At 31.3% G+C, this 23,894-nt stretch overlaps 1 protein-coding gene across 1 annotated transcript in view; it reads left to right on the forward strand.

Annotated features, from left to right (window-relative positions):
- Positions 1 to 23,894, forward strand: part of LOC119839992 (neuropeptide CCHamide-2 receptor-like) — a 48,890-nt gene that overhangs the window by 17,578 nt on the left and 7,418 nt on the right. The window contains exons 2-5 of the mRNA XM_038366473.1: positions 13,074 to 13,277; positions 16,154 to 16,373; positions 19,551 to 19,714; positions 20,784 to 20,977. Coding sequence (XP_038222401.1) covers positions 13,078 to 13,277; positions 16,154 to 16,373; positions 19,551 to 19,714; positions 20,784 to 20,977 — 778 coding nt within the window. The 5' untranslated portion in view covers positions 13,074 to 13,077. The remainder of the gene's footprint in view (positions 1 to 13,073; positions 13,278 to 16,153; positions 16,374 to 19,550; positions 19,715 to 20,783; positions 20,978 to 23,894) is intronic.

Here is a 23,894-nt window from a genome sequence, read left to right on the forward strand (position 1 = left end):
TTTTCGTTGCCATACTCCTCCGAAACGGCTTGACCGATTTTGATGAAATTTTTTATGCTTATCCGGTATCTATGAGAATCAGCCAACATCTATTTTTCATACCCCTAAATGGTAAGAGTAAGGCAGAACAGCGTTTGCCGGGTTCAGCTGATAGAATTATAATAACCACCATTAAGATAATTTTTCGGCAATATTTAGATTAAACCAACAGTACGATGCAATAAGAAATACATGAATTACCATAACACGAATTTATTGGTATAAAAATCAGTTTTTTGTATTTGTAAAAGCGCTGTCTTAGCACTGAGATGTCCAAACAAACTACAAAGTAATATTTCAAGAAATAAATCTTTCGTGTGACCCAAAAAAATTGTAGCTACTTTTTCTCTTATTAAAAAAGTTAAGCGGAATGACATCACAAAAAAGACCTACCTATCTATTTTAAAACTTTATCAAGTTTTATTTTACTTTAAAAGGTTGTTAGATAGTTTTGATTGTAATATATAATTGTACTTCGTTTTGAATATTAAATAAAAGCTAATAAAACATGATTTTGGGAATGTAATATTTGCTTAAATAATATATTCCTTCAATATCGAAAGTTCATACGTTATCATCATCAGCTCGTATATGTTCCCACTGCTGGGACATAGGCTTTTTATGAGGGTTCAGGCCATAATCCACCACGCTGGCCAAGTGCGGGTTGGCAGATGTCACATGTCGTTAAACTTTTGATTCTTGGACGTGCCGGTTTCCTCACGATGTTCTCTTTCACCTTTTAAACAGCTGTGACGTTATCCGTATATACAGATAAATGGAAAAGTTAATTTGTTAATCGAACCCCGACTTATCGATTCTGAAACCGAGATTCTCAACACTGAGCCACCACTGCTGCATACCTACATTAGTAAAGAATAAATTATTATTTTATTTAAAAGTAAAATATGTCTAAGTAATCGGTTTTATTTTTACTCTGAAAACTTTATTGCGTATTTTATTTACTTCGAGAAAGAAAGCTATCACATTTGAAATTAAATTGCTCGTTATTACACTAAAATTTTGCTATTTTATTGAGCAAATTGTCTCTTTTAAGTATTTAATTTACACTCAAGTGTGCGACAAGGGACGCGTTACTGCCATTTTATTTGCTTTTATTGTATTAATGCAATGCCATCTTTAATTTAAAATCTCTTTGCAGATTTTGTTAAGTTTAACATAAAAAATTGCTTAGAGCTTTGGGTCCTGAATCTATTAGTATTTGAACAAATGCTGGTATTATGGAGCGATTAATTTTTGCCTTTCTGATCTTATTTAGTGTATCAATTAATTAAATAAGTAATCATAAATAAATAATCATGCAAAATACATTAATTTCAAGTGTACGCTCCAACTATGAAAAGGAATAACAATTATCTTTATTTTGTATTTACGGTTTATTTTATTGTGTCTGACTCTTCACAGCAGATTTGAATACAAATGTTGCTCAAGTTGGATAAATATTACGCCTTGCCTGTACGGTATAATTCGATACCCTTTCATTATTTGAAATAAAAATATATATGTGTTTTAGATAGCGATAGTACAGCGTTTGTGTTATGCACTTTTAAATTTTTTAAAGACATTAAGTAGTTATATAGGTTCTAATAATTTATTCTAAACTATGGAGTGAAAATAAAAAATGTAGCTGTCGTCACTAGCCAAAAAATTCAAAGAAATAAAACAGGTCACTAGTTTTATATTATTATTAGGTTTTTCTGTTACAGACGTGTAAGATTTCCTAAGCAGGGCGAACGAATAAGGCGTCCAGTAATTTGCATCCAATTTGAAATGTCTTTCGAGCGAGTAGCCGATATAAAATTGGCTTCACAATGTCGTATTTTATTAGTTATTGAACAACTACAATTTAATTTGAAGATGGTGTCTCGCTTCGAAAAAATAAAACGTACAATCGGCCATGAATTCACAATTTTAATTGCAATTAGAACAAACTATGAGCACTTAACTTTATCTCTAGTAATCTGGAATATTGTATTCCGTATCTGGGGCACAGAAGTATACAGACTACTGCACTAACAACAGTTTTGATCTCGTAGTGAAAGCTCAGTACAGAATAATAGTCAATAATATAGTAATGATATAAACACAAATCCTTGTTAACACGAGACGAAATATAATTCTCAATCAAATAAAAAATCTCTCACAGCAAAAGTAGTGTTTCAATGTTGTTTACACAATTTTTACAGCGACTATCCAAATCTCTTTAATTCATGTTCTTACATTTAATATGCATGAGCAACCCCTAAATAGTGTCCCAAGCTGCTAACTACATGACATGTGTAATTCGGGCTGGTTCCACCCTCCCTCGTCTCAATCCTAGCCCCCCGCACGTTTGATCTATCTAGACTATATCATCACACATATCATCAATAATGAAATAAAAACCGAATAGGTATGGTGTTTTTGCACATCAATCAACGTCATACATTGAAATGCATTAAAATATATCAATTTAAAATCGACATATATAAACAGCTCAGGTTAACTTGTTGTCATTATATTCATCCTCTTTTCATCTATCATCGAACCCTTGTCATAAATGACATTTGACACAACAAAACACACTAAATAACCTTAGAGATTGGAATAGGTATGTAGCCTCTGGAGACTTCCGATATTCCACTGACCCCGACTTAAGCTCTACAAATACTAATAAAAATGTATCACAAAAGAAATAAAATGTTTACTCAATGTAGATGAAATTTGTACGATTACTAGTATAGATATTTGAACAGTAAGTATAAGTCATAACCCTTTTTATGCTAAATCTGGCAACCAAACTGATGCTTAGCTTCATGGCAATCATCCACTACTGATAGTAAATATTTGCAGAAGTTATGTCTCTGAAAATGAGCTTCCAGCATATCGCATCATGGGGAAAAAGAAAGGATGGACGCCGTTAGTAAAGGAGCTGGCTGAAAAGGCGAGGAAAAGGATATGGACCTGCGATTTAAAACTTTGTTTTGAAATAATAATCGTGTAATATAATATAATGTCAATCGTGTAATGTAATATAGTGTATAAACCTTTAATAATTTTCAATAATGAAGAGTTTCTCAGTTGGTATCCACACTACAAACATATTAAATAATAGAGTCGCCAGAGGAATGGCAAGTCAGTAACTGAAAAGGAAGCAATGCAACATTTTTAATTTCATCCGCTTGAAAGTCAATACATTGATTAAATTGAAACCTGGAAATATAATGAAGTTCTAAAGCTGTGAAGAATATTGCAAGAACAATGAATTGGAAGAAATTAATTTACTTCTCTTTTGAAAATTTTCGCAATATTGTGGCTGCTGACAGCTGTTTGTTTTAATTATTGTGATAAAATATTATTCAGGGAAAAATGCTTTAAGGGCTGCTAGAGATACAAAGTTTAAACTGTATTGGTTCAATTAGAACTAATAGAGAAAAGGAAAAGATTGCCAAGTTAATTTTTCCTGCAAAAGATTTTAATGAAAAATTACAATTATAGTCTTCAGTGTTTTTTTGCCGTTTTAAGTGCAATGCAGGGTAAGACTAAAATGCTTTGGCATTAACCCAATTGCATTTTCAACTGGGAGAAGAAATACAATTAGAATTACGGGAAATTGTATTAATATGTATTAAGGGATCCTTTTTTCTCAAAAGTGTGTTTTGAATAAAATGTGCGTTTGCATGTCTATTGTATTAGTTTATGTAAAAAGTTTTCATATTATGTGGATTAAATATGATACTTTTCAACGAACAGATGGTGCTTGCGTTGTGTCGTAATGTCCGCTTTTCTCAAATCAATGTTTAACTAGTTTATAAATTCTGCTTATTACCAAATAATAACTAAAAAAACTTTGTCTTTCTTATACCTTTCAATAGAAAAAATATAGGGTTTAGTATAATGAATGCACAGAGGCAAATTTTTCTTTATATGTACGTTGTAAGTAATATGTAGGACGTAGTAATAATCAGTTTTAGATGTGTAATTTTAATGTTTATTGGGAAATAATTTCCCGTTTGTATACAGTTAGAGAAATATGACTTAAATTCTCTGGCCCCGAAGTCCAGAATTGTATCCACGCTTGTTGAATTATATCTATGTTGCAGTCCACGACAACTTTCGTTTGCAAACGATTGCAATTTCCAATACTTTCATATTTCATTTGAAAGCATTTCATCTTTTATGGCGCATTGCATTTGTGCTTCATACATAAACTACAAAGCAGACCCGGTTTACCCTCTAGAGATGCCCGAAGGTCGTTGATACCTTTGAGGATTTGTCCATATGTGTGGTATTGTTAAAGTCTTGTTTATGATGATTCTGAAAATGTCCACACTTCAAAGGACAGGATTGCTTTTCTACCAATTATATTTTTTGATATCAAATGTAATCACATTGGCAAACAATGATTCTATCTTTACAGATACCTTATAGTGGAAAAGATACTTGACGCATTTATAAGGATTGGTTGTTTTGAAATCTACGTACAAGAAATGGATAATTGATCAATATTTAAAGAAAAGGGTTTCTCTTGCTTGTTTATTACTGATTTGCGTCAGTCGATTCTAACTTCAAACTTCACTCAATTGAAAATCAGACTATTGCATGGTGTTGGCGTAAATTGGATTCTAGTTGTCACACATTCTGACGTCACGTTCAAAATTGCGGTTTGCGAAAAACGATTCGATTTCATTTAAGAAAATAATACGCATTTTAAGTTAGCGCTTACGTGCAATATAATTTGTGTATATTTACATATTAATGTTATTCTTTCCTTGTGTGCAATGTATAAGACCCTTGATCATTAATTTTTTCAACAATTGGCAACAAAAAATTTCTAAACTTAAAGGGTTTGGTGCTTTGTAAATTTGACTACTTTATTAGTAACAGCTAGTTTAGGCCATTATATTCAATTTATTTAATTTAGTGCATTTTCTGTTACACTTAAACATATACCGAAAATATTGATTTTGCTTTAACATTTATTTCTTTCAAATAACATTTTGAAAAACACACACAGTTTGTTATATATATGACTGTGTATCTAGTTGTTTTTAATGATCGAAGAACAACCGAAAGTTGTTGTCAGCGTTAGTTATCCATATATGCGTAGCTTCAAAGCGGTATCACATTTTCTTTATAATGGGCAACCGTTTAATCTTTCGGATGAACACGTAATCTCGAGAAATGCCAGTCATATAAAAGCGTAAAATAAACTTTATTGCATTTTGACGAGCGAGCTTCCTCCGGATCTAAATCCATCAACCGCTGACTGCTTACATTACAGAAATTTAATAAATATCGTATAGATAAATTCTCTCTTTCATTTATATAAATATGCAAATATAAGAATAAAGTAACGTCGATGACCAGAAAGGTCAAAAAGATAAATGTGTAATAAGAAGAAAATATAATTAAACATATTTTATTTATTAATATTTTGTGGTAAAATTTTGATAAAAAAGGCAAGGCAAATGTCACTTTCCTTCCGTATGCAACCACTCGATGAAATAATTTTTTCATTTATTTACCACAAGAAAGACGACTTATATACCTTACCCAGTTAGTATTACACCACGTGGTGTTATTGGAAGAACGTACTTAAAAACCTATAAATTTTAGTAAATCATTACAGTGGTAGCTCAAATGCAATGCAATAGCGATAGCTCAATTCGATCTTTGGTCAAAATTTTTTTCAAATACGACACTAACATGAATAGTTATTAATAACTTCAACCTAGCCTCATATAAGATAAGCCCTATATAAGAATACCACAAGTAGGTAGGGATTTGGCGAAATCTTTTTTCAATGTTTATCACCACGAAATATATACAATGGTTTTGGACAGTAGGCACTTTTATTTACGTTGTTTTAAGTAAGCAAGCGAAGCCTGTTTTTCTAAGTGACGCCTTAATTGAAATAGTACTTTAATAAAAATTTGTACGGGTGAAGCCGGGGCGAACCGTCCTAAGTAAAAATGACGAATCACGAAGACGGTAGATGGTATAATATATTCAGCGTGATTTCAATAATCAAAACAAACACTGAATGCAAATTGAAGTTATATCAGCTGTCCTCTGAAGATTCTCCTCGAATAGCCACGGTCAAGGGCTTTTCGTGAATTATTATTCATACTAATGTATTATTTAAATTTACTGTAAATTGAATAGGGATTCATTATTACGACAGTCCTTTGAATTACATCGTTCTGAAAATTTTTATATTTCTTAGCATCATTGATGTGTCAGCAATTTTTTTCCTTAGTACCATATAGTATTATGTTATCTGTGGTATTATCTTATACTATTGTTATTAAAAAACGGCACTGGGGTCCCTGGCGGGGTAGAGGGCGATAAGGGAGACACAACTGCAGATTATAAAACGGGATTTAATGACGACAATTTCCTATCAAACATAAAAGAATCACGCCAATTAGATGAAAACCCCACGGAGTTTTTGTCAGTTAAAAAGAAGTTTAAAAACAGAACTTTATTTATCTCTTTCTTTTTTTTGTGTAGTTTATCCTTAATTTTTTTACATGAATTATTATTAACTCTATATATATTTATATACTAACTTAGAGGCGCAAACTAGTCATTAAGACAGAATCATCAGTGTTGTAGGTATTTCCCTACAACGTTATGCTGAGCCGGGGCATTTTTTGCAGCCACAATGCACACACTTGTATACATTTAATATCGGAAAATTTGTGAGCATTGTTCTTAAATTTTTAATGTTTTTTTTTGTAATTATTTTATGTTATTGTGTATGTTGTATAATTGCGATACATCTTATGTATTTTTATTATTATTAAAACCATTATAAAACGGCAAAACGCTATTTTAATATGTCTATAAATATTTTTATTGTCATTAATTTAAATACTTAACACATGCAGGAAAGGGCGAGTTAAGGCAATGTAAAATATATTTAGCTTAGAGAATACGAATTAACCTAAATTAAAATAACATTTATTCACGAAGCAAATTAACAATAGACAACAAAATTTATTTCTATTCATGAAGCGCGCATGGTGAATTAACATAAAACATGTCACTGGAACTAATACTCTCATTTGTTTTGAAAATACGTGACTGCAATTTGAGTGTCATAAGATATGAACTGTTTGTAAATTTAGAAATTTTATATTAAATTAATTATAAATGTTGTTAAATATATCACATTGCTCCGCTGATATGGATTGAATCAGCTTACAAAAAATTTAATTATAATTTTTCGTAGATTATACTCGTATTTATACATTTTATGTCAAAATGATGGAAATTAATTAACATGTGATGTGAATACTAACCAATCGGAATGAGAGAAAACTATTGAATTTGTAAATACAAAACCTACAGGTTAATAAAGAAGTGGAGGGAATAAATATTATATGTGTATGGAATTAAATAGGTAAATATAAGCAATACTGGTTAATAATGTAGTAATTGTGATGAGAAGAAACATTCAAATGTATTAAACATACGTATTGTAAAACGCCTATTTAAGCTTCATTTTTGATTTTGTATAGGTTATAACAACAAGAAATAAAACAGGGTTTATTAAATTTTTATTGTGTTAATGCTAAGCTACATATTTTAATAATAATATAGAATAGAATTAAAACTTTGTTTAGTTGCTAATAAATATGTGTTATATTCTGTTATAGGATTATAATGTCATTGGTAAAATCTTTGAGAAACTACATACAAATTAACAGATAGTTGTAACAAGGATTGAGTTAGGCTTATTTTTAATTCCAATATTCCCATTGGAGTATCATTATTTAAAGGAATAACTAATTTACGTTGGTGACTTCGCGGCTTCGCGCAGCTAGTTTATGTATAAAATATATCCTAGGTGAACATTTAAAATCAAAATGTTTTATTTTATAGCTTAAACCTCTCAATACACGAATGTAAACAGAGAGCAATAACATTTATCATTGACGTCGGAACAACACTATGTGGATTCAAGAGCTTGGAACAAACCCAGAAATTCGAAAAAAGCGCACACTTTTCGCAATAAATCAATAATTTTAAGTTCATTTCTCATTCTACAGTGAACAAAACCAGTATTAACAATAATCGAAAGAACTTATACTTTTTATGGTTTTTTATGCTATTTACCGGTTCGAAAGGAAAAGTTTTCAAACAAAAAGATACCTACCTTCCTCCGACAATACGCTCGATTTTGTCCAGCTAACTTCATCTTTCTACTTGTAAATAATTAGTTGTTTTCACAAAAAAATACACAATACAAATATATGCAATGATACAAGAATTATAGAAGAAAATTAAATGTTTATAACTGTATATAGTGGATGGAACAAAACGAAAAATGTTGCTAGATAAAATCTGATCAAACATTCGACAATGCGCATAATATGTAAGATGTTCGTTTTATATTATATCTAAACTTAGCTATAAAGCTTTGAAAACTCACAACAAGTCCAACTCTCGTTTGTATATTTTATTTAAATTTGACTGTATTTTGATAAGAGACCGCGATGCCGTTCTTTCTTTTCTGATGGACTGCGCGTTTGTTTCTATTTTTATACAATATGAGTACTTTTATATAATGTGTATTAAAAACAGTAATACAAGCAATACCTCTTACGTTATAATTATATCGCAATCCGTTTTCGAGAGTTCAACAGTTGTCGAGGGCCTTTACGTGCAATGGTAAATCATAATGTAAATAATAAAAATTCTAAAATAATTATTACTAGCTTTTGCACGCATTTAATTCGGAGTAGTATAACATTTTAAATTGAAATGTTATTACACATATAAACCTTCCTCCCGAATAGCTCTATCTATTAAACCCATCAAAATCAGTTGTGTACTTTTAAAGATTTAACATGCATACAAATGGACAGTCGCGGAAAAAAATTTTGCTTTACACTATATAGTGATTTAAAAGAGTTCAAATGCCAACCTTTATTCAGGAACAAACAATGTTAAGGGCGGATTTCTCTAATTTTTTGGGGTCGATGAGCACAAAATACCATTTACTATGATCTAAATTGCAATAAACTTCATATAATAATAATATGTTCATATAATAATATGTTGTTATATGATGCAAAGTAGTTGCGTCAAACCCCACGTAAGTGTAGCGGTTGTTACTTATATTGCAAAATGTTACAGAATTTTAGATTTTCAAAATAAAATGCCTACGATCTACTGTTTCCACTAAACTTTATTTCAATTTTAGCTTGATTACAAAATACCAGTTACACATCCACAGGTGATGATAAAAAAGACTTATAAACACACATCCATTTATTCGTACACTCTTTCGCGTATTTTGACGAATAGTAGGAACAATAAACTATGTTATGTAATATCAAAATGTTATCATTAATTTTCATAAACAATTACGAATGGTCATTTTGTGTACGTAAATGGATTAGTATATTTTTGAATGTGATATGAAAAAGAAATAGTAAAAGCAATTTGCGCACACGAAATAGTAAAGTATATATGTACCTAATATATTGAAACTCGTTTGTAATAAAGTTCATCAGATTATTTACTTGATCTCATCTAGGTGGCATGGCGTTAAAATGCCCGGATTAGTTATTTATGGAAACGCAATTACATTGGGACTTAGTGCCAAAATCCAATTAATGGAAACCTAGATTGTCCTAACCTAGACATTAATGAGACATAATACTGCTATTTTTACATGACTAGTTTATACGTTTTGTAATGTTTTGTAAGGTTTATTTGGCATTATGTCAGTAATGGCACAGATGGCTCAGATTTACCTCGAAAAGCCGGAGATTCGAGACCAGATGAGTAAAAAAATAAACGTTTTTCCATTTTGTTACTTGATGGATTCCAATCTTGAATCGACCAGCTGCTCTAGTAATCTTTGGGAAAGTTTTCTTCCTTAGAAAATTCTAAGCAGCGTGGCTTGTTTTCCTCATTGTCTTATCAAAACCTATTTAATATGATTTCCCTTAGATATTCTAAAAGTCATAGGTGAAACTGTCACGAAGGAAAAACGTTTAAATACTTACCTGAAATAAAAACGTACATACGTATATTTTTATTTAATCACTGTCTATTCAAGTGGAAATCTTATGACGATGACCATTGATTAATATTGTTACAAAAAACTTGGTGTTTATTTTATTTAAATTAATTTATAAAATGTTACATCTATTTAGATGAAGTAGCTGGTAACAGCTAGTAGCTATTGGATAAATATTTAAAGAATTGCGATCAATCGTTGAAATTGTGTCGATAGAATGCAACGGAGAAAATACTTTTGAAATTATTCAAATCCGAAACATGTTGTTAGGATAAATCACCAATTGATTACTCAACTCATTCGTAACTTGATTATTTATAGATCATAAAGTTTTTACATGAATTAGTAAGTACAAAAATAATACGTGGAATGAACAAAATACCCAATACACGTATATGTATAATTAGTCTAAATTAATTTTAAAAAAATGTTCTACAACTTTTTACTCGCCTATCACTACACCGATACACCGATTATAAACCTTGTCTTTTTATCTAAAATACATAATCTCACCACGATTTAATTCACGTGGTGTCAGTAGGTATCCCGATTGTAAGTTTAAATTAGATTGCAGTCTCTGGCAAATTTCAGACATAATAATCATCTATTCATTCTTATAAACGTTGGGACAGTAGCAGTTCTAAAAATGAAGTGAATAACTTATATAATAAATGTACATGTGTTGTTAATATGCTGTAGTACTATTTTATAAGAAAATATATTTTAACCACAGATAACATACTACTACATAAATTTGTACTATTGTACCAATACTATGTTCGGAAATATTAAGCATATCTTATAAGCTATCACAAAATAGTTCAAACTATGTATTATACAGCAAAGTTGCAGTTAGCATTGACACAATTGTTACATTCAAAAGCCTCTTACAGAATTGAATCTAGAACTTCGCTAAAATAGTTTCGTATTCATGAACTATTTGTGTAGCTTTCATTGCACAAATTATACCATTTAGAGGATTTGCTATTGATAAATAGCATTTTTAATTGAATGCTTCAGTTCTATAAATGAAACTTGTAAGGAAAATACGGAATTTAGCAATTCTGAACCTACCATTTATTTAATGCTGTGAAGGATTTATGCTTATCAAGCAATAGCTAGGCTACGTGTTTATATAGGTATATACTAATTACCTATGCTAATAATATAGTACTGAAGAGTATGTTAGTTTTGTTTGCTTGTTTAAACGCGCCGACCTCAAGAACTACTAGACCGAAAATATCATTGCGCTAATTTGAGTATACCTCCTATCAATGTTATTATGCCTCTCTCTATAATCTAATTTGACTAATTACTTTTGACTTAATGAGGCTTTTAGGACACGTCCATGTGTGAAAGTAATAAATCGTCATTATAAACTGTATCTAACTTTAAAGTACCTCTATGATATTAAATGAGACTCGACACTCGCCAATTTCCACCCATTTTATGGTTACTTCAAATAAAATCGAAATAAACACTCGCGTTAAATGACGACTAGTGCCTTTTCAATTTCGACTTGAAAGACTTTTAAGTGGTTTCCGAAACTTTTAGTGGTCATTTGAGTTAAGCAATTAATTAAAGAATCAACCGCAGCCTGTTAGTCGACAGTCGATATTGTACCGACTAGCATTCCGCCCACGGCTTCGCGCGCGTAATCAAAGGCAACATCCCTGGAAATGAGATGTTTTCCCGTGATTAAAAGTATCATATATCACTCTCTAGCCATCTCTCCACACAAAAATTATCAGATAAAACAGCTCCGTTGCCACGTGAAAGAAGGGCAAACAAAAAACACATTAATGTTAAACGTGAAAATTAGGTCAAACAATTGTCTTGCTCGTTGATATTCTTAGGATGTTTAGCATCTGTAAGGAAATACTGAAGAACTTTTAAAAGTAGAATCAAATAATATATTATTTGATTTTGTGTATATTATTTGTATATGAAACAAACAGCCCGTTTTGGCCTGATTACTTTTAAATAAAAAAAACAATAATTATTGAATCATTATATATTACAATAATATAATAGTATAGAAACTATATATGTGGCTGTGGCGGTTAATTGTGAATTTAAAACTAACACGTGAAGTTTATTCAGATACGTTAGTTTATTCAACATAGATGTTATAAACAAACACACGAGGGATTTTGTATATTTTTAGAGTTCGGTCTGTCACACTGATTACATTAATATGTGTGATGAGACTGGTTTAAAGTTCATAATAGAAGCTCCCTATCAGAAGGTTACACTTGAGTTATGTTTTCGACAGCTCCATTCGTCTGTCCCTTTATGAATACGCATTATTTACGGATAATGCCTCTCGACAGCATTATTAAAATGAGTATTTATTGTTAATGAATTATGAATTGAGAGTTTTAATATGAATAAATACACTGAAAACTATCACATATGTGACTTTTAATAAGTTTAATTTGATTATTGGGTTACTTTTATATCCATCTATAAAAGTGACTCTTATCTGTATGTAGTAACTAGCCACTCGTCCAGGATTCGTCCGGATTAACCCGAAATGAAAACAAAATAAATTAAAGCCTATGACATTCACAGATAATGTAACTTGCTGCTTGTGAAAGGATTTTTGAAATGATTTCAGTAGATCCTTCCTTCCTATCCAAATTTCCTTCTTTGTAATACGTGTAGGATTATGTAGATTAATTGAATCTTTTTAATAGTCTGTTATTAAAAATAATATTTATTAATTGAACATTTGAAACGAAATCACTCACATATTTCAATGTATTTATATAAAAATCTACCATTGAGATCTTCCATCGATATGTTCACAGTATTCGAATAGATTCAGTTTGCTTAAACCCGTTTCGGTATATACTTTCCTCATCAATAGATAATAATTGACGCTTACAAGTGTATCATAGACAATCCACCCTTATGTACTCAAACCACTAGCCACGGGCCATGTTTGAGACGTTATATAAAATCCAATAACAATAAAGCATATTTGTTACAGAGCCATGTACACCCCAACGAGTACCAACATCACATTTCTGGATAGTAACTCGACTGACAGCGAGTACACCCCGTACAAGGATCGTGTCGAAACGTATTTGGTTCCAGTGATATTCGCTATAATATTCATAGTGGGTGTATTGGGAAACGGCACCCTTGTCATAGTGTACGTGAGGCATAGAGGAATGAGGAATGCACCTAACACGTAAGTTTTTATGTTTCAGTTTTGTTTTATTATTTCATTGATAACGTATTATACGAGTATGATGATAAGATATCGGAATGAAATGGTACATATTATTTATATGAAAGGTATGAAATTATACATGTAATGGAATACCTTTCATATATTATATAGTTAAAACTTATAGAATTTTTATATGGATTTGGTTTTGGAATAAATTTACAACTCTACTGATCATATGTCATACAACTCTTTCACGACTATATTGAATCATAAGATAGAAAAGTAGTGGGTATATACTACATAAAACCGTGTTATAATAGTAATATCTCGGTAGCTTATAGCTCAGATACTTTGTATTATATGTTTTTATTAATACTTCTCACTTGCCATTTGCATTAAACTAAAAAAAGTGAAGTCCCGTGTCCCCTAATGGGGTATGGGGCAGATGATGTGCATCTGTTTCACTAATCGATTTTCAAGGTTCGATTAAGGTGATCAGCCTTCTGTGTCCTGCCAGACCGAGACATTTTTTTGTGCATCCCCATCGGGACTCAAACCCAGTACCCCTCGGTTCTACGCTCACGTTAACCACTGTACCAAGGAGACGGTCGGACGGACATTAAACTATAATCAAAGATTTTGAACGATATCTTATAATTAAACATAACAATGAAAAAAGCTCCGTACAGAACATTAAAATGAAGATCTGTAATCGATTTGTAAGCGGCGCTCAACTAAGTATTCCATTGTCCGTAGCTGTCTTTCAAATAACCAGTATTGCAAGAAACGAATACCTCCAGAGAGATATGTAATTACAGAATCGTTTTAGTTTCCTAGATCAATGTACAACATAATACCTCGTTGCTCTGAGACTCCGTATTATTTCGCTTTGTCGAGCGTATTAATGAGTTATTTTTGTGAGAAGTGGAATCCTGTTGTGAGAATTTTACAGCCAGTCTATAGTGTATGGCAGGAAAGGATTTTCCATAATTGTTTTGTTACATTTAGCTTTTAATTTATAAAATACTAGCTGCACCCGGCAAACGCTGTTCTGCCTTACTCTTATCATTTAGGGGTATGAAAAATAGATGTTGGCCGATTCTCATAGATACCGGATAAGCACAAAAAATTTCATCAAAATCGGTCAAGCCGTTTCGGAGGAGTATGGTTACGAAAACTTTATATATTAGATATTATGGATTAATTGCTTACTCTATACTAATATTACAAATCTTCAGCTTTGTTTGTTTGTTTGTTAGTTTGAACGCACTAATCTCAAGAACTACTGGTCCTATTTGAAAAATTCTTTCAGTTTTAGATAGCCTATTTATTGAGGAAGGCTATAGGCTATATATGTACCACGGGCGAAGCCGGGGCGGACCGCTAGTATTTTATGAAATAATTGAGACTTAATAAAGATTTGTTTAAGATCATCAAGTCCACGTCGTCAACTACTTACTTAATCTTACTTAGATAGTGATAAAATTAGTTATTCAGAACTGTAATATTTAGAATGAAAGTATTTTCTAAATCGTTATTACGATGGTAATCAATATCTTATATGAGTTTAGAGAGTACTCGTTCAGTACACGATCTAATAGGCAATAATACCTATACATGCTTTTATGCGATAAATTGATTTATTTTTAATTAATCCACTTAAGTGTACAAGCATCATAAAGCAGTTTTGTGAGAGGCTCCTGTCAGCGTACTTAATCGGCTTTCGGGATAAAATTAATAACGATTATATCAATACTGCCTACCTATAATATACTAGTAAGAACTTTAACCGCTCGACTCGCTGCGTATATAATTACAGGTCATTAACGATTAATATTATTAAGATACACTTTTTTTATGAATTTTTAATAATTCAAGTTATTGTTTTAATATTAGAAAGTGACCAAGAGTGTTAGTTAGTTGGATTGAATGTGCTAATCTCAGGAACTGCTGATCCGATTTCATAAATTCTTTCACCGTTGTATCGGTTCAAGATTTAAAAAAAATACTTTATAATGTTTTAAGATAAATAAATAAATAAATAAATAAGAGTTAAGAGATTTATTGAAATAATATTAGAAAATAAAGGTTGCTCTTTTATTTATTTATTTTAGGTTCATCAGCTGTTGTTGCATAAACAATTGTTCTCAATACAAAAAAAAGTTTAGTATTACACATTATATGCACAACAATTAGACACAACCGAATTAAAAAAAAAGATTTAATGCTATATTTTGTGAGAATATTTGAGTATATATGAACCCATTGCACGCATGTTATAGGAACTTGAGGTAGCGTTCGCTTCTTTCTTGATAGTATTTGAGAACTTTTTTAATATTTAAACTATGGGCGGGGTATGCGGTAAGCACACTATTAAAATGTACTTAGTAATTAACTTTATTACAAAAGTTCGGTCATTTATTAGGTATAAAACGTTATTAATACTGGAAGCGTCCGATCCATTCATCAATAATGGACGGTTATTCATTTAACGAGTAAGAGTAAGAGAGTGTTTAAAATTTGTGTTGTTTTTCATCCCATAGCAATTTAAATTATAAAACATTTATTTAAATGAAAATTTGATTACATGATGTTAATGACGTTTCTTGCGATGGTGTAGTGTTATTATCCATTTTATTGAAAAATAATTTTCTACATGAGTATATTTTTAGACACCAATCAATAATATATGAATTTAATTCAACAATCCTATTTCAGACGCGAACAATGAACGTACAAACCACTTAGAAATTAAAGACTTTTTAACGGATTTTAAACGTGATTCATTCATTATATTATTTATCTGACTCTTCGAACACTTTACAGCGAGTGGGATCAGGGGAGGCCGCTACAACCATTTCTACAGTAACTTTATATAACTCGTTTTTTAACAGGTACATATTCTCCCTTGCCCTTGCTGATCTGCTTGTAATACTTATCTGCGTGCCCTTCGTATCCACTATATATACCCTGGAGTCTTGGCCGTGGGGTGAAGTGATCTGTAGACTCTCAGAAACCGGAAAAGACATCAGCATTGGAGTATCTGTGTTTACATTAACGGCGCTGTCGGCTGAACGGTACTGCGCTATAGTGAATCCGTTTCGGAAACTACAAGTAAGTAATTGATTGAGAATATATTTATTTAGATACAATGCATTCATATACATACATATACATAACATACAATCTTCTGCGTTTTGCGTTTCAAAGTCCATTAAAAACGCAAAGGACAGACTGTAGGTCAGTCAGTAGATGGATATTATTATGTAAGTATCCGCTAAGATAGGATTTGATTAATTCTACCCCTAAAGGGATAAATAGGGGGTCAAAGTTTGTACCATTAAAATTACTTTGAACACTCCAGTGAACTTGTAGGCAACAGCTAACTGTTTTTCTACCATTTTTCAGACAGAAAAATTCAGACAATGACGATGAACTTTTATAAAGGTTTCGTTTCTGAAGATTAGTCTTTGATCTTGTTCTCTTTCTTCCCTAATTGATTCTATTCAGGGCTTCGATGGCTAGCTATTACCGATAACATCTTTCTTGTTAAGAGACTTACCTCGTAGGAGAACAAGACCAATTAAACGAATTCCAAATGTCCGTATGATACATTTTATCGACCAACATTTTTGATTCTGTTTTCAACGTGAATAATTATAGTTAAGTATATTATTTGTTATATCGAAAATTTTCACAATTAATAAGGTCAACGTTTGGATATTATCTTATGAAGTCGAATTAAAAAATATCCGCTTCAAAGCTAAATTTGGACAAGCCATGAATATTTTATGTAGTCGCTTTGTCATTTTGAATAACTCGATGTTTGTTATATCGCGGTTAGGATTAACATAATAGCATTGTCATACGTATAAAATTAATATTTTCTATTAATTTTTTATGTAAGATTTCCCTTTTATGCTCAATTTTAACACGGTTGATTCATGCATCGATTTCATGCATACCCAGTGAGGTTCCTAAAATTTGCTTAATAGTATATTGAAGTTGAAAAAAAGTATAATAAAAATAAAAAGTATCAAGAAGCGTATTCATATAAAATTATTTGAATAAACAATTAGAGGTTTTTATCGTTGTAATGCAGGTTACATTCACATATGTGTACTACATACTGAGATTTGTAGATCCGGTAAGAAACATACCGCAAATATTTTATCAATATCGCAACTACCTTTTAGGAGTTTTGAAACTTTTACACTACGATTTCTACAGTTATGTTTCTGCACTTTTATTCTTAAATTCCGCAAGCATTTAAAGCCGATTAGGTTGGACGGATCCTTACAACCATTAGGTGAATTGCAGTGACATACTACTTTTAAAGTTGAAAGTCGAATCACATCTCACAGGAAAGTTGTAAGTTCTTGTCGCTCACATTGAGTGCAAAATTCTGAAAGTCTTTAAGTTCTTTCTTTGAATGGTTGCCTTGGGAGAAATATGGGAAAAAAAATTGATGAAATAAGAGGTAAAAAGGGATGCAGGCCTACGATACAAGCTGTTATAGAGTAGGTCTGCATTTTGTATTATCCCTACTAATAACATAAATGCGAAAGTAACTCTGTATGTCTGTCTGTTACGCTTTCACGCCTAAACCACTGAACCGATTTTGATAAAATTTGGTATTAAGATTAAACTTAGAAAAGGACATAGGATAATTTCTATCGCGAAAAAGGGTAAAAGTGGTTGAAATAGGGGATGAAAGATTTTATGGAAGTTCCTACCTGTCAAACATAAAATCATGTAAAATTCTTTCACATTAAACCACTTAACCAATTTTGACAAATAGTTTTTTTTATAGGCTACTCCTTATCATGTCGCGCGATATAACCGAATTCCCGTGGGCGAAGCCGCACAAAGCTAGCTAACCATAAGCCTTTTGCGACCTATAAAGTTAGAATAGACCTCATTTTCCCAAATTCTATTACGGGTACTAATTTCTTTATCTTAGAAATATGTTCGGAGTATCCATTTGTTGTGATGATCGGAAAAAGGGTTTTTTGCCTTGCCTTTTTTAGTTTTGTTGCCTTCCATTAAGGGAAAATTAAACACTGAAACAAATGAACACATTTCCGAATACATTACCGTTATATTGTATTTAGTAATTTTATTATATTTTTTGAGATTTTGTACTTACATAAGTTATGTTTTTATTGAAAAAATATTTCTACACAAACAGTCATCCACGTCCCGGGGAGGGAAGTACCACTCCAGATTGTGTATTGTATAATGCGACAAAAGGGCAACAATTTCATACCAAACATAAAAAAAATCAACCGGTTGAAAACACACGATGTTTTGCAGTAATAACATAAAAAAAATAATAATAAATAAATTGAAAACCTCTTTCGTTTTTTGGATCGATTAAAAAAGTAACGAAACAGGACTACATAGGACAGGATTAAATAAATAAAATAAATTAAATAATCAATCTGACAACAATATGAATAAAATATTGATATACATATATTTATATTTATTATAATGTGTGCTCAGTATACCTACTATTTCCTTCCTATGAATTAATAAACCCAGCCCCATATTCCTCATAAATATTTGTAAATTCAGTACAAGTTCCATACATAGAATTATCAACCTCCTGTGAAAAATATCATATATTTTTAAGAAGTTCCTAGACAAGTAGAGAACTAGGAACAACCTTAAGGGAATACGTAAATATTTGTTGTGTAACATAGAATGATATTTCTGTAACAGTTTCTTGTTACTGACTTAAGAAGGTTTAGTATTCGGTACTTCAGGGAACTTATCGGAGCATAATAAAACAGTCAGATAGTAAAAGTATGTCATGAGTATATCGTTGAATATTTAGTATCGGAATGCTATTGTACAGAAACTAGTAGCAGACTGAACCAATACAATGCTATTTAACATACTTCTTTTAACTCAACAAAAATTAGGCGAAGAATAACCATAATTTGTACTACGTAGTAATTATTTCGTTTTCAAACACATTAGGTGGCATTTCAATTCAAACGGTATGTAAGCATATTCAATGTGTCAATGAAAATCGGTTCACTCAGGAAAAAGTTATGAGGTAACAAACATAAAAAAAAGTTTTTTTTTTTATGTCATAGCTGGCTGCTGCGGACTGATCTGGTGATTCGCCTTATGTTAAGCGATCACCACCGCCCATGATCGGTAACAACGCAATGATTTCATGAGTTTATCTCATTATTCGGATTACGATTAAATAATTTCCTTACGTATTCTCTGTATAAGAGCAAGCGCGTTTTTATTAACCATATGTATTTGTTACAGTTAAGGAAGCTACCATTAGTCTGTGCGACATTTATCTGGGGTGCTGCTCTGATATTCGCTGCTCCTGCTGCCATGTTCTCTAACACAATAACGGCGCAAATTCACAATAATGTCACCATTTTGTACTGTTCGCCATATCCACTGGAATGGAAGAATTATCCAAAGTAAGTGATGTCCCAGAGCTACGCAGTAGTTTGGTTGCAATCTTACTGTGTACTTACGGTTCTGTGTCTCTTTATTGATGTTTCTGCTACTGTTTATTTATTAATGAAAAGTGTAGAGATTTTCAGTTCATTTCGCTTTAACAACAGAAGTCTATGTGTATGGTAACAATAACGTTATATTAGAATTGATTCGTAAACAATGTGATGGAACGGTTAAATATATATTGTATTGACATATTTGTGTGCTTCATATGTATTATATCTGCTCATAGTATATTTACTACGTTTTATGGCATTGTAAAAAACTAATTGTGAATGATATATAGAATAATATGAGGATTAAAATTCAAACTAATTGCAATTATTTATGGCGGGTAAATTATTTAACTTGATTGATAACGTATATACAAGTAAACACAAAGAAGAGATTACCTGAGTTATTGCCATTAAAAATTACATTTAAACAAAATAAAGAGCGTATCTTAAAATTTAAGGCCTACTCAAATTGTAAGCGCAAATACTCTCATAAACAATTATACTATCGAGAAAGCTCTACTACGTGAAGAAAATTAAAAAGTCATTATTATATTTATAAGTGGTATACCATTCCATTTTAGTTTTACCGCGAAAAGTGTTCCTTAGTATATTTAATTACATGCTGTTCTAATAAACTAACAATATATTATAGAAAAAAGATTTAATAATAGATTTTGTCAATACTAACCATATTAACAACCATCATAAAATTGTAATTAGATATAAGTAAGGAATAAATGAAGGCTTATATTATTTATACCATTCCATATCAATTGCAATTATTCTCATAATGAAATATAATTCTATAAAAGCTTTGTTTTTAATCATTGAAAATAATTTAACTAAATATTTAATGAGTGATGTTATAGCAGACACAGCAAATGAGTTGTTTTTTCTGTTTTTTTTTTCCTTTCCTTTCCTTCTGTTCATAACTTAAAGCATTTCGCTTATGCAAAAATGTTAAATGTTTGTTAATGTTTATTCATTTCTAAATGTCCTGAGTTCTATCCACCGTTACATATCCTTGCTCCAGGTGGATGACGCTAGCGAAAGCGATAATATACTACGCGTTGCCGTTGCTGGTGATATCGTTTTTCTATTCGCTGATGGCTCGCCGGCTGCTGGCGAGCACGAGAGAAATGCCTGGCGCCTTGCACGCGGGGCAGGGGGAGGCGCAGGCGAAGGCGAGGAAGTCTGTCGCCTGTATGGTATTGATATTTGTTATTGGTGAGTGGAGTTCTGTGTTAGATACTGATTAAACAAATAAAATCTTTATTTGCATAAAAACGTTACATGTGCAGTTATATGAATCCTTAGGCTCCTGAACTAGTATAACACTGTGTTTATGTGTAGTACATTTATTATATGTGGTGTTTGGGACACTTGCGGTCCGTTTCACCCGGTGCTTCGTGTTCATTATAGCTTCTTTAACACTACAATTGACATTTATAATATTGTTAAATAGATAACATTTGTATAACTAGTTTCACAGATTTGAAATATTTTGTTTAGCTTATGTGCTAGTCAAAATTGTAAAATAATATGTGTAAATATTTATTATAACTTTGTAATCCCAAAAATCACCGTCTAGCTATGTCCCCGGAACGTGGTGTATCAAATGTGATTGAAAATAAATATTGCTAAAAACTGTTAACTAGCTACTGATTAAAAACACGTTATTTCTTTATTTATTATTATGATCTAATCATCAGCAAATAAACCTAAAATCATGTTCAGGTTTTGTGTCGTCTTAAACTTATGCACCAAATTGAAAAAAACATCACATTTACACAATTTATTGTTTGAAATTACTTTTCTATACATTTTCTATCCTAGACTTTACCAGGAATATCCCAGGATAAAAATAAAACAAAATGTATGAAACTCACAGATAACTCTCTATTGTTAAAATCAATTTTAAAATAGGTTCAGTAGAATCTAGACATTACCTCTAATAACATCACAAATTCAGAAATTAACTAATTACCTTTATTAGTGTTTATAAAATATATACATTTTATTATAAGTTTATAGTGGATTCTACAGAGATAAATATCATTTTATCGTAATATAGACAAAACATCCACTTATAAGAACTAATTTTGACATTAAAAAAATAAAACGATGAAACTCAATTTCCACAAATACTTCTTGTATTTATAAGGTTTGTTAAGATTAAGTTTTAAACCACGATCCTCAATAGTTCATAAAATATATAGGCAAAATCATTAAAAACTCAACAATGAATTCTATCGCTCCCGTTCGAATTCTCGCAAAAACTGTTTGGTACTATAAATTAATATTTGATTCACTCGCATAATTATTTTAGCTTCCCGCGCCTTTATAACTAGGAAAACCAATTATGATCACACAATAGTGTTTAATCTATTGGTGGGTTAGATAGTTTAGACAAAGGAAACTAGCTCAAACCTCAAATCCCAATAGATTGGTGATTATAACAAAGCGTCTTTTAGGTTTTTCGGATTACGGTTTGGAGGTTCGATTAACATTGATTTATTGGTATGTACAAGATTAAAATAAATATTGTTAAATAATATCCAGTTTGATTCAGATGTATATCTATATACTAATTATTTATAACTGGAGATCTTGCTCGTTCCTTTGAATGCGCTAATCTCAGGAATTAATGTAACGGTTTCAAAAATTACTTTAGCTTTGAATAGGTACGTAATCCCTGAGTGCTATAGGCAATATAATGGGTACCACGGGCGAAGCCGGGGCAAGTTTTGTTTATATCTATAAGTGTAATATTATTGAAAAAATAAAAATAAAATGTAAAAATGTTATTCTTCTTTGAAAAATACCTACACAAATGTACATTATATAAGCGGGACCCGCGACTTCGCGTACGAGTAGATAAGACGCAGCTTTCCCGCATAGTTTTTAACATTTGTCATTTAAGCTCCACTTCTGTTGAACGTAGCGTAAAGTTATATAGACTTCCGATAAATGGCCTATCCAACGCTCTTCTAATTCTTGTTTACGAAACGATTGCTATTTAGTTTAATACGATCAACCAATAAACAAAACTATATGTTAGTATTGTAATTTTTCTTTCTAACTCCGTAATACTTGAATGCTTATATGCAATACGTTGGAGCTATTTCTAATTGCACTAATGTCCTCAAGCCTTTGCCCCACCCTTTAAGGAAACATCCATCAACAACTCATCGCAGCTAAGTAAACATAATCAGTCAACATTGCTGAAACATAAATTAACACTGCACTCTGGGTAAATTGGAGGTTGGAGGCTTGGGGGCTGAACTCGCTGTGGATAAAACATTATTTATTTTTATACTACCTTCAGTTCTTGTTATTTCCTTTTATTACCTAATCATTATTATTTTTTGAAATACTGATATTTTATCGCGTGTTCACCGGAGTTATATCTTTTTTATAAGTAGACTCTATGCTCCTAATTATAATGATTTTTTTTTATTTACTCAATCGCTCTGTTTTGACGAGAAAGAAAGACAAGCAAAGAAACACACTTTCATATTTATATTATTAGTAAGGATCAATTATATGCTGTAAGTGATTGGATGTTGTCAGTGTAAGAATTTCATAAGCTACCATTTTTGATGCATGGAATCAAGACATATGTATATATATGTCACCGTAAAATTGTAAACATCGTTATATTACAATCTATCTAGCGAGATTGTAAACTATCGGTAGATTGTGAACCGTATCATTATGATTGCAATTTAACGCATCATTTTTCGCTTGATTGTAATCTATCGATGGGAAGCGGTCAAATTGTGAACCGGCGTAGGTCGGAATGCAACTCGCGCTCTGATTGGTTGAACGGTATGTGCCCCCGCCACCCCGGCCACACGCCATATTTTTTTGTTATTTCGTTAGTTGTCGAATGTAAACAACTATGTTTTCGTGATTATAAATTGATTTTGTCTTGAAAATAACTTATATATTTCGAATAACTTACATATATAAAACTGTTGTGAACCTAAAAAATTATCTGTGACTAACCCAAGAAAATCAGTTTGAATGACAAATCAACGAATTAGTGTTTGTTTCGCAACATAACCTAAATTACATGAATCGTTCGTGTTTTAATATTTTGATGCTTGTGAACTTAAGTAATCTCATTAAATAACAATGA

This window comes from Zerene cesonia, chromosome 5, assembly GCF_012273895.1.
Source record: "Zerene cesonia ecotype Mississippi chromosome 5, Zerene_cesonia_1.1, whole genome shotgun sequence".
NCBI lineage: Eukaryota > Metazoa > Arthropoda > Insecta > Lepidoptera > Pieridae > Zerene > Zerene cesonia.